At 32.8% G+C, this 14,651-nt stretch overlaps 1 protein-coding gene across 3 annotated transcripts in view; it reads right to left on the bottom strand.

Annotated features, from left to right (window-relative positions):
* The window catches only part of LOC150087834 (far upstream element-binding protein 1-like), a 250,614-nt gene that overhangs the window by 118,979 nt on the left and 116,984 nt on the right, over positions 1-14,651 (bottom strand). For all 3 annotated transcript variants that reach the window (XM_090369223.1, XM_090369222.1, XM_090369224.1), the window contains one exon: positions 2,002-2,131. In XM_090369223.1, coding sequence (XP_090225349.1) covers positions 2,002-2,131 — 130 coding nt within the window. The remainder of the gene's footprint in view (positions 1-2,001; positions 2,132-14,651) is intronic.

The raw sequence follows: 14,651 nt of genomic DNA, 5'->3' as shown, positions 1-14,651 counted from the left end.
CCGGTCAAAACAGCGCTCAGTGGGTGGGGAGAGAGGGATGACAAAATTGCAAGCGTGGATGTTTCTCGCTAATCCTCATTCAGTATGTGTTGTGCACTTGTCATGGAAAGTTTCGTCGTTTGCTTTTAATTTATATGCTTATAAATTGAATAAATTTATCAATTTATAAATTGATATGCTTACAAAAGTGATAAATCTACCATTTTGCAGTGTAAAACAGACTTTTTCGAGTGTGTTAATGGAAGAAAGTGCTTTATTGTGGACAAGTTCTTTCTAACCCCTACAAAAATATGGCTACGAATAACAAGAGAAATGTGAAAATATCAAAGAAGGTGATGACATTAGCGAATAAAATTGAGTTATTAGACAAAATTTCTAATGGTGAAAGTGTCTCCTCAGTGGCAAAACATTATAAAATCAATGAGTCAACGGTATGATCAATCAAAAAATCGGAACAAAAAATCCGCCTCAGTATCCGTGAAAACGGGCTAATTGCTTCAAAAATTTGTTCTGTAACTCGTGATGTTAAATTAGAAAAAAAATGGAAAAAGCTTTAAATCTGTGGATAGAAGACCGAACTAAAAATAAAATTCCGTTAAGTTCACTCATCATTCGTGAAAAGGCAAAACTCCTTTATCAACACTTTAGCGAAACTGGTGACAGCACTGGTGGGATAAGTTTTTTAGCTAGCAAAGACGCTGGTTTGAAAGATTTGTTTGAAATTTCTAATAAATATTACATTTAATATTAAATTATTTCTTATTTTCATTTGGATGCCATATGCTTGCATTTCACTATGTACTGTCTATGTACATAGTCATATTATGAAGGTATATATAATACATACATAGACAAAATTTTAGACTAGTTTTTCTTATATATTTCATACTTTGGAAAGGAACCCCTTTATTACTATGGGAGCCATAACTCTGTATTCGCGGCATTTCTCTGGAACATAACCCCCGCAAATAGTGGGGGTTTACTGTAGTGCTTCAAATATAACCGACAAAGGGACAACCCATGGAATAGCAATCGGCATGCTGTGCAAAACAATTTTTTCTAGAAAAACCAGTGATTTGCTCACTTTCTTGAATAGCAAGGAATGAGACAAGATGGGAAATGAGTGCCATGCACAAATTTTGGATAATTTTGTTAAGACTTCACTAAAGCCACACTTTCATTAAAAAAAAAACAGTTTCTGTTGCAAAGCAATGCTACATTCTGCACTGATTATTAAAAAGTACTTGGCAAAGCACAGGATTGTGTAGCTAATCCCCCCACCCTATTCTCCTAATTCATCTCTATTTCAATATCTCTACAGGTAATCTTACTAGTATGTAGTTGCTTAACACAATTACTTTATAAAAATATTAAAAGCTTTTTCATTTTTTCATCTGGTTTTCTTTAATAGTCTGTCCTGGAACTTAATTGTCAAATGTATTAGGTGTAACAAGCAATTACTGGTTCAAAAAAAATTAAGTTGTACAATAAATATCAACACTGGTTGTTTACATTAACTAAAAAAACATAATAATAATAAATGAGAATTATGCTCCCATTTCTGTGTTATTTTTTAACTATCTTTTTAAATCTTATTTTAGACATCATAACATCAGTATAACATTTGTTCCAGCATAGTGCTGTGCTTAATTACTGATAACTAAAACTGTCCTGTAGCCAAAGGTGAACCATGACAAGTTGGGATCATATCTCCAGTGGAGAAATTTTATAAAAACCCATTTCATAAGAGAGTCAGAGTGACTATTTTAGAGAGATATAAAGAAATAACAGTTTTAAAATATTTTAAACACAATATGCATAAAAATGACAATGGCACTTTCAGAAACAGGACAGAGTAGCAATGGTGTTTTAAATAAAATTTTACATGATATTATTCATCATAGAAAAATTTTGGTAAAGTGTAATGATTCACATTGCTCCTAGAAGCTCATTGCATTTCTAAAAATAATGTAAAAAATAGTATGTTAAGAAGGCACTTACTCAATTGCTTGTTTGCTTCCTGTTAGTGTACATGATCTTTCTGGCAAACCTCCACTTTCTGTTGCCATCTGTATTTTACAACCAGATTCCGCTTGTAACCTTGTAATCTGTTCCCCACCTCTACCTATAACTGAAAAGGAAGAGACAAAGAAAATCAAGGATGATTTTCACTTCACATATTATTATTAAGAAAACTCTACTCATATACAGTACAATTTTGTTTTTAATTATAAAACATTTTGAAAGGCAATGTTATTCCACCCCATCAATTACTTCACTGTCTTGCCATTTTTTGGACTCTGCCATTCACCTGATAGGATTATTCAGAGATCTGCAAACCACTCACCCCACATATGAACATCATGATGAAAAATATCAATATCGTATAATATGTCACATCCAATTTAATATCTCGTTAATATAATTTTGAAAATGTTAGACACTCAAACTCCCAATAAAAGAATAAACATCCATCCTACATATCACCTAACAAATTACATTTTCTGATTTAGAAAAAGATAAATAAATGATCATTATTCATAATACAACTTTGCTCAATAAAATGTTCAACCTTTGCAACCTACTAGGTCACCTTTCTAAGATTAAATCTTCCAAGTTGAAAATAGTTTGTACAGTATCAACTTCAAAATATGGAAGCTTGATTGAAATCGTGAAAGAGACCACAATCAATTTCTCGAAACGTTGATGTTCTAACAGGTACATTGTAATGTGGGGGGGAACATTTGCCTAATTGCTTGTAATTACAAAACATTAGCAACTAATTTATGTACTGATTCCATTGATTTAGATAATTGTATATGTAAACAACAAAATTTTAAATTGCTCACTGATCCTAACTTCAGCCACATTATTTCTGGAGATGTGGATATTGTGGCTCATACTGAACTTAAAAAAAAATTCTTCCTTTTGATTTAACTTCATATTAACTCCTAAAGTCAATTATCCCTTTTTTTTAAACAACATCTATATCAGGACCTTTTAGGATATTGTATTTCCTTGGCTTATAAACAACACTCCTGTGGAAGAGTTCCAAATGTGGAATAATAGTTTTCACTGATTTACTGGTAAATTTTCAAAAAGCTTATTCTAAATCTCTCCATCATAAATCTGTCAAATATGATGGAGAGATTAATAATCTCTCAATAACTTTGCCAAAATTAAAATTCAATTACAAACTCTGCAGGAACATTTCCTTATTACCCCAGTTTACAAAGATGCCAACAATTTTGCTTTCATATGTAAAGCCTCTTATGCAGATATTTAAAAAAAATTTTTCAATCCAGTGACACCTACAAACCTGCTTTTATCTCATTTAAGATCATTACCAAAAATTTGCTCGCTATAAATAAGAAACTGAAATTGAATAGGTAATTATAATTTTCCTTTTGTGTATATTATCCCTAAATTTCACAAAACACCTTTCCTGTCAGTTTCATCACCTCTTGTAAAAACACATGCCCAGATACCTGGAAACCTAACATGAGCACTCTGCCCAATAATAGAATTATACTCATTAATTTATCTGTTTTGGAAGTCTTACGTGCCAATAACATTTAGGATATTCACACCTCTGACTTTGTCTTTTCGCCAGTATATTAATTTGTTAAATTTAAAACCAGTTCTTCAGGAAATATAAACATATAAATGTAATGCGACATACTAGAACAACCTTGTTAATCTTTGTTTTTTAATAACTGTGTCTTTGATGGTAATACAATTTACCAACAAATCCAGTGAACTCCAATGGGAAGTCCTGCTTCCCTTTGCCTAAAGACATTCTTCTATTTAGATAGATAGATGATATTTGTGTGCTAAACTATCCAAATTTTCTTAAAGATTTTGGCCACGTACATCCCCAGGAGCTTATCTTTGAAAAAAAAAAAAAAAAAAAACTAATTCTAGCACCAATATTGTCAATTACTTAGATCTGAATATTTATATTGATGAAGGACATACTACTATTAATCATTATAATAAACAGTATGCCTTCAATTTTGAAGTTAATTTTTCCAAGTTATCGAATATCTCTAAAGTGCTCACTTTAATATCATCCTCTCTCAATGTATCAGGATTGCTACTATTTGTAATGATTCTAATATTGTCATTTCTAATATTAGAAAAAATCTTCCTTTACCCATTGACAACTCATTTCCTTTGTGTTATTTACAATACTGCTTTCCAAAGGCTCTTAATATTATCAATTTAAAAAAAATTTTTTTTACAGATTATATTGATTTAAAGCAGATTTCTTACTAAAAATTTCATACATTGTATGATACTTTACAATGTATATACCAGGAGTGGCCTACTTAATTTGTGATGTGATCTACTTTTTTCCTTCAAAATGTGCCGCGATCTACCATCTCAAAAATTACATTGCACAAATCGAAGGATGACTGTATATTTAAAATTTGTTGTGATCAATCGAAATTAAATCCGTGATCAAGTCATTGGCCACCACAACAGTTTATTAGTTATCATACTTTCACTTTTTTTAAAATTCATGATTCATGCTCTGAGATCTGTGCAAAGTCCTTTCTATAGGAACAGGTTATATCAAGTGGCAGAATCACTGAAAACCACACGAATAAAAATTATCAATTGAGCTGTATCACCGATGTCTGTAGATTCACCCAGTTGTAAAGAAAGATACACGATTAGCAAAATGAGCCCCCAATTGTTTTGCTCACATTTTTATTCATTTTTTACGATATGTCGCATCACAGTATTTTGAGATAATTGCAGACCTTGAAAAGCACTTTTAATTTCATTTTTGTTCTTAAAAATCAAAAAGAGAATCTGTTATTCCTAAAAATGCATCTTTGATGAATTGACCATCAGAAAAGGGTTTGAATTTTTTTGAAAGAAGATGACTCACTTTCAAATTATGCTACAGTTACTGCTTTAGATTGTACATTAGGTGTCACGAAGAAATTTTGTTGTGTGAATAATCTGGATTTAAGTTCTTTTCATTTATTTTTTCTAAGGTCACTATTAAGCAGATAATCTGATTGGTATTTACCACAGAGTCCGCTGAAGTGCCTTTCTAAATTGCACTTTTTTGGGTATAGCCACAGAATCACTGCAAATCAAACAACATTTTTGTTTTATCATTACAAAAAAGTATTCTAGTTCCGACTCTTGATGAAAATGATACATTTTACTCTTTTTCATAGTATTAATAATAGTATAAATCAAATTAATGCACAAGTACTGTCCAGTTATTAATATTAAGTAAGCTAAATAAGAATTCAACACATACTATGCTCTCCACAACATAACTATGTGAATTTTCACTAGACAAGCCTAGTTGCTGCGCACTGACAAAAGTAGCCATGTCGGTTCAACGGATTTTAATAAGCATATGCAGTGGGGCACATAATAATAATAACATTTACAGTTTGACTAATCTATTTTATTAGTCATATGGTGCAAGGAAGCCCGAGGCTTCTGCTGCACCAGCCAAAACACAAAAAATTTCTGAATTACCCTGTGTGTGAGAGAGAGAGAGAATCAGAAGTAGAAGGGAATCACCAAGATAGAGAAGAATGATAGTATCCAGCTGAGGACCCTGGGTGTGTGCCAATCCTAGATGTGAGCCCCTGAGGATCTTTTTTATATACATTTAAAATTCGTCATGATCGCCCGAAAGCTGCAATCGACTTGTTGGCCACCTCCTCCTATAGATATATAAGGGATATCTAACTGTCACAGAGAACAACCACAGGGTCATTAAGAAACAATGGAAAAGTTTTGAATGGCTATTTGTTTTATGTACTGGACTAGCACTGGTGATTTTGCATTATAGTAGCAAATGATACCATCTGTCCAACCACTCTAACAATTTGTCCAATCATTACTTAAATTATGAAAATTCCCACTTACAACACCAGATGGAAGTTTTTTCCAATGATGGTTTACTCTCTAACTGAAAGTAGAGTTCTGCATATCTACTCAGCAACCATCCTTTTCCAATTTTAATTCATATCCACGTGAGGGTTGCCAGAGTAAGAATGCGATCTCTTAAACAGTTCAATCAGGTCTATCAAATGCCTAGTTTCCAGTCACTGAAAATTTACAGAACTGTCTTTCTTGGTACCCTTTCTTGAATTACCCTTTTTATGTCCCTGATTAATCTTATCGCTCTTTTCTGGACCCATTACAATATATCTACATCCTTTCTAAAATGATGCTTCTAGACCTGCATGCAGTATTCAAGATACAGCCTAGCCATTGCCTTATGCAATGAGATAATCACTTCCGTTTTCCATGTGGCAAAACTATACTGACAGAATCCCATGAGCTCTTTTAACAGACTGTCTACACTACCTACAGAACTTCATATGGATTGCACATTACCCTCTTTTCATTCTCCACCATCTTGACCAATGTGGAGAAGGAAATACTCAGCTGGTATGAATATCCTGGATACTACTGCCGCCCATAACACAGTACCTTGCATTTATCAATGTTAAACCTCAATTTTCACTTCTTAACTCATGCGCCTAATATTTCTAGGTCTTATTTGCATTATATGCACTGATTCTTGTCATTAACTTTCCTGCCAACCTTTGTGTTTACAAACCTAGACTTGATATATCTTCATCGATATCATTAATAAATATTGAAAACAGCATGGGGCACAGCACCAAATCTTGAGGGACTCCACCAATAACAATAGTCCAAGAACAGCGGTGCATATTAATAATCAGTCTTCTGCCACCCCTTTATCCACAGCAAGAATCTGTCAATGATGCCACACTTCTCTGCCCAGTCTCATGTGCAGCAGTATCAAAAGCTTTATAGAAAAGCTAAGTATATGATGTCAAAATTCTTTTTTGCATCCATGTCCTTTGTTACTGCATCACAGTAGCCAATCAGACAAGATAACCCATTAACCGATCCAAGCTGTAAATGATATCTTGAATGAGATGGATGGTCTTGGCCTCTGTACTCACTGGATCTGAATCCCTGTATTATTTACTGTGAGGAATGCAAAAAAGACATATGTGGATTAACCACAAAAGTCTTTACCACTGACCCTCAATGGTTAATCCACACACCACTAAAGAACTGAAAGGTGAAATAACACCTGATGAGAACACCTCTGAAGAAATAACTAATTATGGTATGCTTTGATTAATGTCTGTGAAGAGTCTTGGATTGGCCAGAACCACAAACTTGATGTTTTTTGTTTGAATATACTAAAATGTTTTCCTCACAGCTCCTTCTTTAACTTGTGTGTGTATGGGGGGGGGACATGCAGGGGTTCATGATCAGGACTGTATGACGGAGGAAACACACATTTGACATTAATGCTGGCTAAGTACTTGATGGTAGTATGAGCAAAGCCTTCCCTAAGATGCGGTGCCCAACCATCTGAGTGCAGAGTTGTGGTTGTTTGCAAGGAATTTGACTGTGAAAAAATGTGCAGTGAGATCCTGTAACAGTCATATGATGTGGCACAACATGATGGTGAACAATTAATTAAATAAAAAAAAAATAAAAAAATTTCTCACAGAAGCCACAACTTTTACTTTTTTTCAGTGTTTACGATGGTATGCATTTGGAATCTAAATTTAATGCTTCTAAATATAAGGTTCTGCATCAGAAATCCAGGTAATACTCAAAGGCCAGGGGAAGGGGGGAAGAAAATTTATACTGCATGGTAAATATGATATTTACCATTTGGTATAAATAGATAGCTGGGAAGGCACATGGTGTCCTGCCTATGGTTTAAGTACAGAAAAAGATATCATTAATACTCTGTAAAAAATACTGCTGGGACTGTATTTGGAATACTGTATTCAGTTTGTTTTTCAGACTACATCAAAAAATTAACAAATATAAAATCCCAATGGGCAACAAAAGATTGGATCTCATGAAGTTTACCTTTGGGCAGCCTGCTATAGATCAAATGGAATGAATTACTTTTCAACATTCTGATTTAGTAAAGTTTCATAGATTTCAAAGCAGAATTCAATGTCAATCTTCTGTGAGAGAAAAGTCTGCTTTCTTGCATAATTTAGCCATTCTACTATACCAACCAATGTAATAAAGTTGTTATTTCAGACATTAAGGGATGCCTGTGATCCAAGAATACATGCAGAATGTATGGAGGGGATGAAAACTCATTTGAAAGATTCATTGGCTGCCATAAAAAGCTAAAAAGAAGAATTTCTCTCCTGGTGAAGTGCTGGGAAGTTACGCAAAGGAACTTAACATGCATGGTATTTGAAGAAAACGAGCGTTTTATTGAATACAGATGTGCAAGTGGTTTTAACACACATATTCTGACCTCAATCAAATCAAAGCTCACACTTTTCTTAATACTTATAAAGTTCCATTTCAAAAATCACTCACAGAATTCTGGAACAGAAATGATTTGTTTTAAAAAGTTATTCATAGCAAATAATATTAACACAAATATCATATACAAAGGTTAAGTTTACTGTCATGGTTACAAGGGAACTAGATAACCACCACAACAAACGTATTTAACATCCACCAAAGCAGCATTTATTTTTTTCACTGTACCTGCCATTTTTGCATCAGCCACAGCCTTCTGCTTTCCATACCCAACGTTATTCACCTTAGTTTCAAAACATCGCTTTGATGTAAGCACTTGTATTGTGGTGGTTTGGTTTTCTCATAACCCTTTCAATAAACTTACTCAACATCTTCAAGTGGTTTAACAGTTTCTTTCTTATTAAAACATTAACAAAGAATGATATTTTTATATCTACAGCATGGCAGTTACATAATTTACTTTTGTTTCTCTGTTACGATTCTGTGTAATACCATGTTCCTTTCTTGTAAACTTTGGAATAAATTGGTGTTTTTTAAAATGCAGAGGGAAATGGAACTCTAAAATAACATACAATTTACTATAAACAATTATTTTTTGAATAGAAAAGAAATTTAATTGACATATACGTGACATTACCAATAGTAACTGCACAATGATATGCATCGGAGTGTTCACATGCTATATAAACATACGAGCTAAACATGAATCTTCAAAGGCTTGAGAATTAAAGTTGTTTGTTTTTTTGGTTTTTAGGAGCATTAGCAACTAAGGCCATATTGCTCCGGGATATGTGGTGGTCATTCCCTGACCTTTCCGCATCCTCCGTATTTGGTGGTGACGGGCTCGAACCCCGGTCTAATCAAGAAGCGTGTGCTAAGCACTGCTGCTCCTTCCTACCTGGCTACAGAGGCGCCTCAGAGAATTAAAGTAATTTCCAAATCACTTGAGAGCTTTATTTAGAAACCATATTTTATATTAAATAACTTTTAATTATAGGTGACTTATCAGTAAAAACATTTTCAATGTCACTATTACTGGTTTCATTTTAACACTGTTTAATGTGATCAATAATAATAAAGGTAGCATATTATTAAAATATTTTGGTGGCAAATTTCTGAATTGTTCTATTCTGACGTCCCTTATTTCAAATAATGCAGAGCAAACCTGTATGAAAGCAGCAACTTTATATAAAAATGCTCATGGATTTCTGAGATGTAAACTGATATGCAACTCCTATTGTTATTTTTGCTTTTACTTATTTCCTGTTAATACAGAGTATTTTTTTGGGGGCATGAAATGTTTTGGTCCCATTCCAGTAAATGTGCATATTTCATGGTTAACTATTTTGCAGGATAGAAGCTCAATTTCCAAAGTGGAAATAAGCACAGGGGGCCTTTGCAGACAGTGATTAACATGCCACAGTCAAAAAAAAATCTTAGGGGAGGGGAGGGACGCCTGCTCATTTCAATGAGGTTCCAATTCAGGTCAGTTCTCACACAGTGTATAAAAGTGTTGTTTAGATATGCAAAGTGCAAAGTCAGGAGTCATGTGAGAAAATATAAAAGTAGGTGATACAGTACTCTGTAGTGGAAATGGACACTACCAGATTTCTGATTAGTTTGCCATTCCTTTTTATAAGAAAGGAAATAAAACAGATGGAGACCCACAATTCCATATATTAAATATAGGGTTTGTTCAAAAAAAAAGGGGGGGCAGTTCACTGACTAATTAGCGACAACCCTTAATTGAACATTCAGAGAAATTATATGGAGACCTAATTTTAAAAAAAAAACAAAAAAAACAAAAAAAAAAAAAAACCAGCAATTGAAAATGCTTTGATATGTTATTTTCACATAATTCATCAGAGAATAAAAACACTTTAAATGATGGTGAGTAGATCATTCACCATTCCAGTCTTCACATGCATAACTTAATTAGTTATGCATGTGTTATTCCATAGGCAGAAAAATTATGAATATGCTAATTTACTCAAATTACGCAGGGATACTATATTTAAACTAAAAAGTTAATTTATATAGCCATATTTTATGTAAACTATCAAGGACTTAGAGCAATTATAACAGCATGAAATATTAGACTATATGGCAACCTTTGTTCACTGGCCTATATCATTAGTTTCTGATACAATGGAATAGTCTGATGAATTGAGAAAAAAAAATAATAAATCAAGACCTTTAATAAACATCAGATGTATACATTATATAGAGCAATGCAAAATAAGGTATTAAGAAGTATCAAAAAAACATGAATGGTTACTGACAGAAATGCCAAAATTAATAACACAGCTTACTTTAATGGTAACTAGTAAAAAAAAAAAAAAGAAAAAGTTATTCTATTATTAAGCAAGTAATGCAATATGAAAATTACTATTAAGAGCAAAATGTTGCCTGTTATTTTGACTCAGTTCCAGAAATAGATGACCATTTAAATTCACATCAAATAAAATTAAAAATCAAAAAAATCAGTGGTAATATATGTTATGGACATAATGAAACTGTTTCTAAAATAGTATGAACACTTCAAATTTCAATGAAAAGAAAATTCTCTCACAAAGAAACAAGTTTTAATCTGTACAAAAACCATAACATAATATTATATGAATATTCTCAAAATTGTAAAATGCTAATTCCATAATAATTCAAGAAATATCAAAGTTAAAACTGCAATGCTCTGATTCCCTCACACGAAGATGGAATTAAATCTTAATGACGGAAGATAAAAACAAAGTTATTAATTTTATACAGAAAGTAGTCAAGTGGATGGTAGGCTGATGAATTACGATAAGCTGAGTACATTTTATGTTTAAGATACTATTCAAAAAAATCTTTGTTATTCGATTTAATGTATACAATCTTGTATTTCATTCCCATATTCATAACAGCATGTTCAGTCTGTATATACTTACATATGGAAAAGAAGAAGAAAGCATCATACTAAAATTACGAATGCCAGCATATTTATTTACTCAAAATATATAGTATACAACAAACACGAAACATATTTTATTCAACACAATTAACTGGAAATATTCACTTATAATCAATACACCTTTCTCCTCATAAGATATTCACCTCATGAAGATATTCACTTCAAAGGAATTGTAAAAGTTCAGTTAGATAAATATCTATGCAAAATGGAAAAAAATCAGTAGAATAGGAATGTACAATGGTGACAAAAATCACATGTTAATTCTTAACCAGAATCTTTGGCACAACTGTAGAAATGATTACAGAGCATAGTGTCATCCAAAATGTATGCTTTTATTCTCAATGACAATATAACCAGGAAGTGGAGAAAAAGAACTCAGTGAGTCAGTGTTTTCTTTGGATGTATCTGCAACTGATGCTAGGCACTAAAAAGGCTGGAACTATTTCCACCGAACAGGCTTAACCCAGACTGGAATCTGTGAAGATGTCCTTAGAAAAACAACACATTTCATATTCTTACCAAGAGCAGTGATCATCACTGCTCTTGGTAAATGCTACTATTGCTTCATTCTTCTGATGTGTGTGCACGCACAACACCAATATCTCCAGATACAGAAAATCTTATCTGGAAATACTGGTGTGGTGATTTTGACTGTTGCCAATATCATCAAGGAATTCCAGGGTCCAATTCAGTTCTGCACAAAAAATGTTGCACCATGCCAAGTAATCTTTGTTTCCATCTTTCTACATCTTTGCTTCCATGCAACTTTTCCAGCCCCCAGAGCCCTTTATAATTCCGAGCTTTACTGGTGTGGGTCCCCGGAACAGAACAGAACATTTTGTTTTATTATCAATAATAAAACATTGTGACTAACAAAAATATTTCTAACCGACCTTAAAAATTTGCCCTACCATGTTTCAAACTAAGCAAATTTAAAAATAGTATCTGCCTCTCTGCATACAGTACATCTGAATAATGATCATTAAATCTCAGTTTCCAGAAATGACAGGGGGGCTCTAAAAATTTTACCTCTCAAAATTAATGTGATAAGTAAGCTTGTGAATGATATTCACTATCATTTACTTGTTCCTGAAGTTCATTTACCACTGGCAGCACCTATAATCTGTTTATACTCATACCCAAACTTCATTATATACAACACAATGTAGCACAAAAATGAAATAAGCATACTTGCCAATCTTTAGATTTTAGAGATAGAGCAATATCTAAACCACATTCCATTACTTTGCCTTCAAATTAATAAAAACTAATTAATACATGTCATATGCTGCAGTGGGTCGATAATGTATCTCCCCATGAAATAGAAATAAGCTCTGTTTTAAAGTTCCTTTCTTTATCTTTTTCAATTACATATCAGTAACTAATGCAAAATCTTTGTATCCAAGATCTAGCTAATGTTAACTATAGAGCACTACTCCAATTTATGCAAATGAAGTACTATGGAACAATCACATTGCTCAAGAAATTAAAAATAGCCTAATCTTTCACAACTGTGCTTAAAAAAAAAAAAAAAAAACCGAGTAAAATACAGAGCACAGGATGAACTAATAAAACCAGCAACACTAACACTGCATAAAACTCCACTTGTGTCATTAATGCTACATGTTAAAAAAAAAAAAAAAAAAAAAAAAAAAAAGTAAGTTAAGATTCAGATATTACAAGTTAAATTTTTATTACAAAAACAAGACGTAAATATACGTAGTTCAAAAAAAATCAAAAGAGGGCTGATTTAGTTTGATTATACCACTCTAGTGGGCAGGCAAAAAAAAAAAACAATGGGGTACATGTTGTGTAACCATTAACTTCACTTTGTGTGGGGGGGGGGGACTTGAAACAGTTTAAAACGGCAAACTTAATCCTACTCGTAATTCTGACAGTATACATTAATAATACTGTGAATATGATCATATTTCCAAGAAAAAGGAAAAACAACTTTGGAATAAGAAAGTGAAAAAAGGAGACAGAAAACAAGGAAGTTCATGGGCACAGGTTTTGAGAACAAGTGGAGAAATATCATCAGGACATGGAGCTTTCTTAGCATCAAGAGTGATCAAAATTCCTCTGACATCCTTTGGGCAAAACACCACAGGAGGCATTGAATGGAGTATACTATAGCATTCTGGAGAGAGCAGATGCCAGTATTTTTGCAACTGGAAGAAATGGGGTGGGAGAAGAGTTTAACAACAGTGGAGCAGACTAAAGCAAAATACGGCTGCAACCCTATTCTTAACCCCAAATTCCAGCTGAAGCTCTATTCTTAAAACCTGCAGCAGCTTTCAGTTGATACATGAATATTCTTGTGGAGATGAGTGAATGACATGTGACTAAAATAAATTAATCTTGCCTTAGGCAGTGAGCTCAACATTACTTAAATATGAGCAGCAAAATAAATCATTCATGTGTACCCACTAATGTTCATTTATCTTCCTTAATTTTTCTCAGTGTGTACACAAAAAAGAAATTTTCTTCTTCAAAGCAATAATGAAGCTTAGAGATACATTAAGTTCTACCTTAACCCTATGCAGATATTCAGGGATCATTCTCCCACTCCATACAAGGCAGTGAAATTTTTATAGTCATCTTACTGTTAGGGACATGCACAGCAAGCAGTTTCTGCAGCAGTGAAATATATAAAACCGTGCCATGTCCCAGGTGATGAAATCCCTTCACAGAGGAAACTGGGCATTTCAAAATCAACTGATATATTACAGATAGCCAGACACAAACAATTTCTATTTTGTAAGACTGTATGCGATTTTGTTAAGTTCATGAAACCATACAATTCCATTTATCTCTGATTACACTTGAAGAAAAACAATGTTTGAAATACAGACCTTTCATATAAGAACACAATGTGTTATAAAAGATGTAAGAAGTGTTATTCAGTGCCAAACATACTGGAATTCAGACACATTTTTGGAAACATGGTCTTTTTGTGACATTCTAGGCTTGTTGCTAAGTGGTTTGCCAGTTACACAATCACACTTTATGATTTTTTTTTTAATATATATATATATATATATATATATTAAAAAAAAAAAATACATGGTGGAGTTGATTTGTAGTTCAATGGTCTTAAAATGTTATGTATATTCTCCAACTTCTACAAAGAAGTTAGAGATATACATAATATTTCAAGACAAATGAGTTACCATGTAATGCTATACAATCTGCTATACTTGACAAAAATCAAAACATATGATTAAAATTTTAATAAAAGTTGGAGTCAACAGTTTATTAAAAGTGATTCTTCCCCATAAATGCCTCATGGCATTATGCACGTTTAATGTTATCAAAATAACTTTACTGAACTGAAGTAATTTAGTGCTACAGCAGCCTCATAATAAAA

The sequence above is a fragment of the Mastigoproctus giganteus genome, chromosome 3 (genome assembly GCF_048544385.1).
Source record: "Mastigoproctus giganteus isolate SK-2022 chromosome 3, ASM4854438v1, whole genome shotgun sequence".
Classification (NCBI taxonomy): Eukaryota; Metazoa; Arthropoda; class Arachnida; order Uropygi; family Thelyphonidae; genus Mastigoproctus; species Mastigoproctus giganteus.
This window is presented reverse-complemented; position numbering and strand designations above follow the sequence as displayed.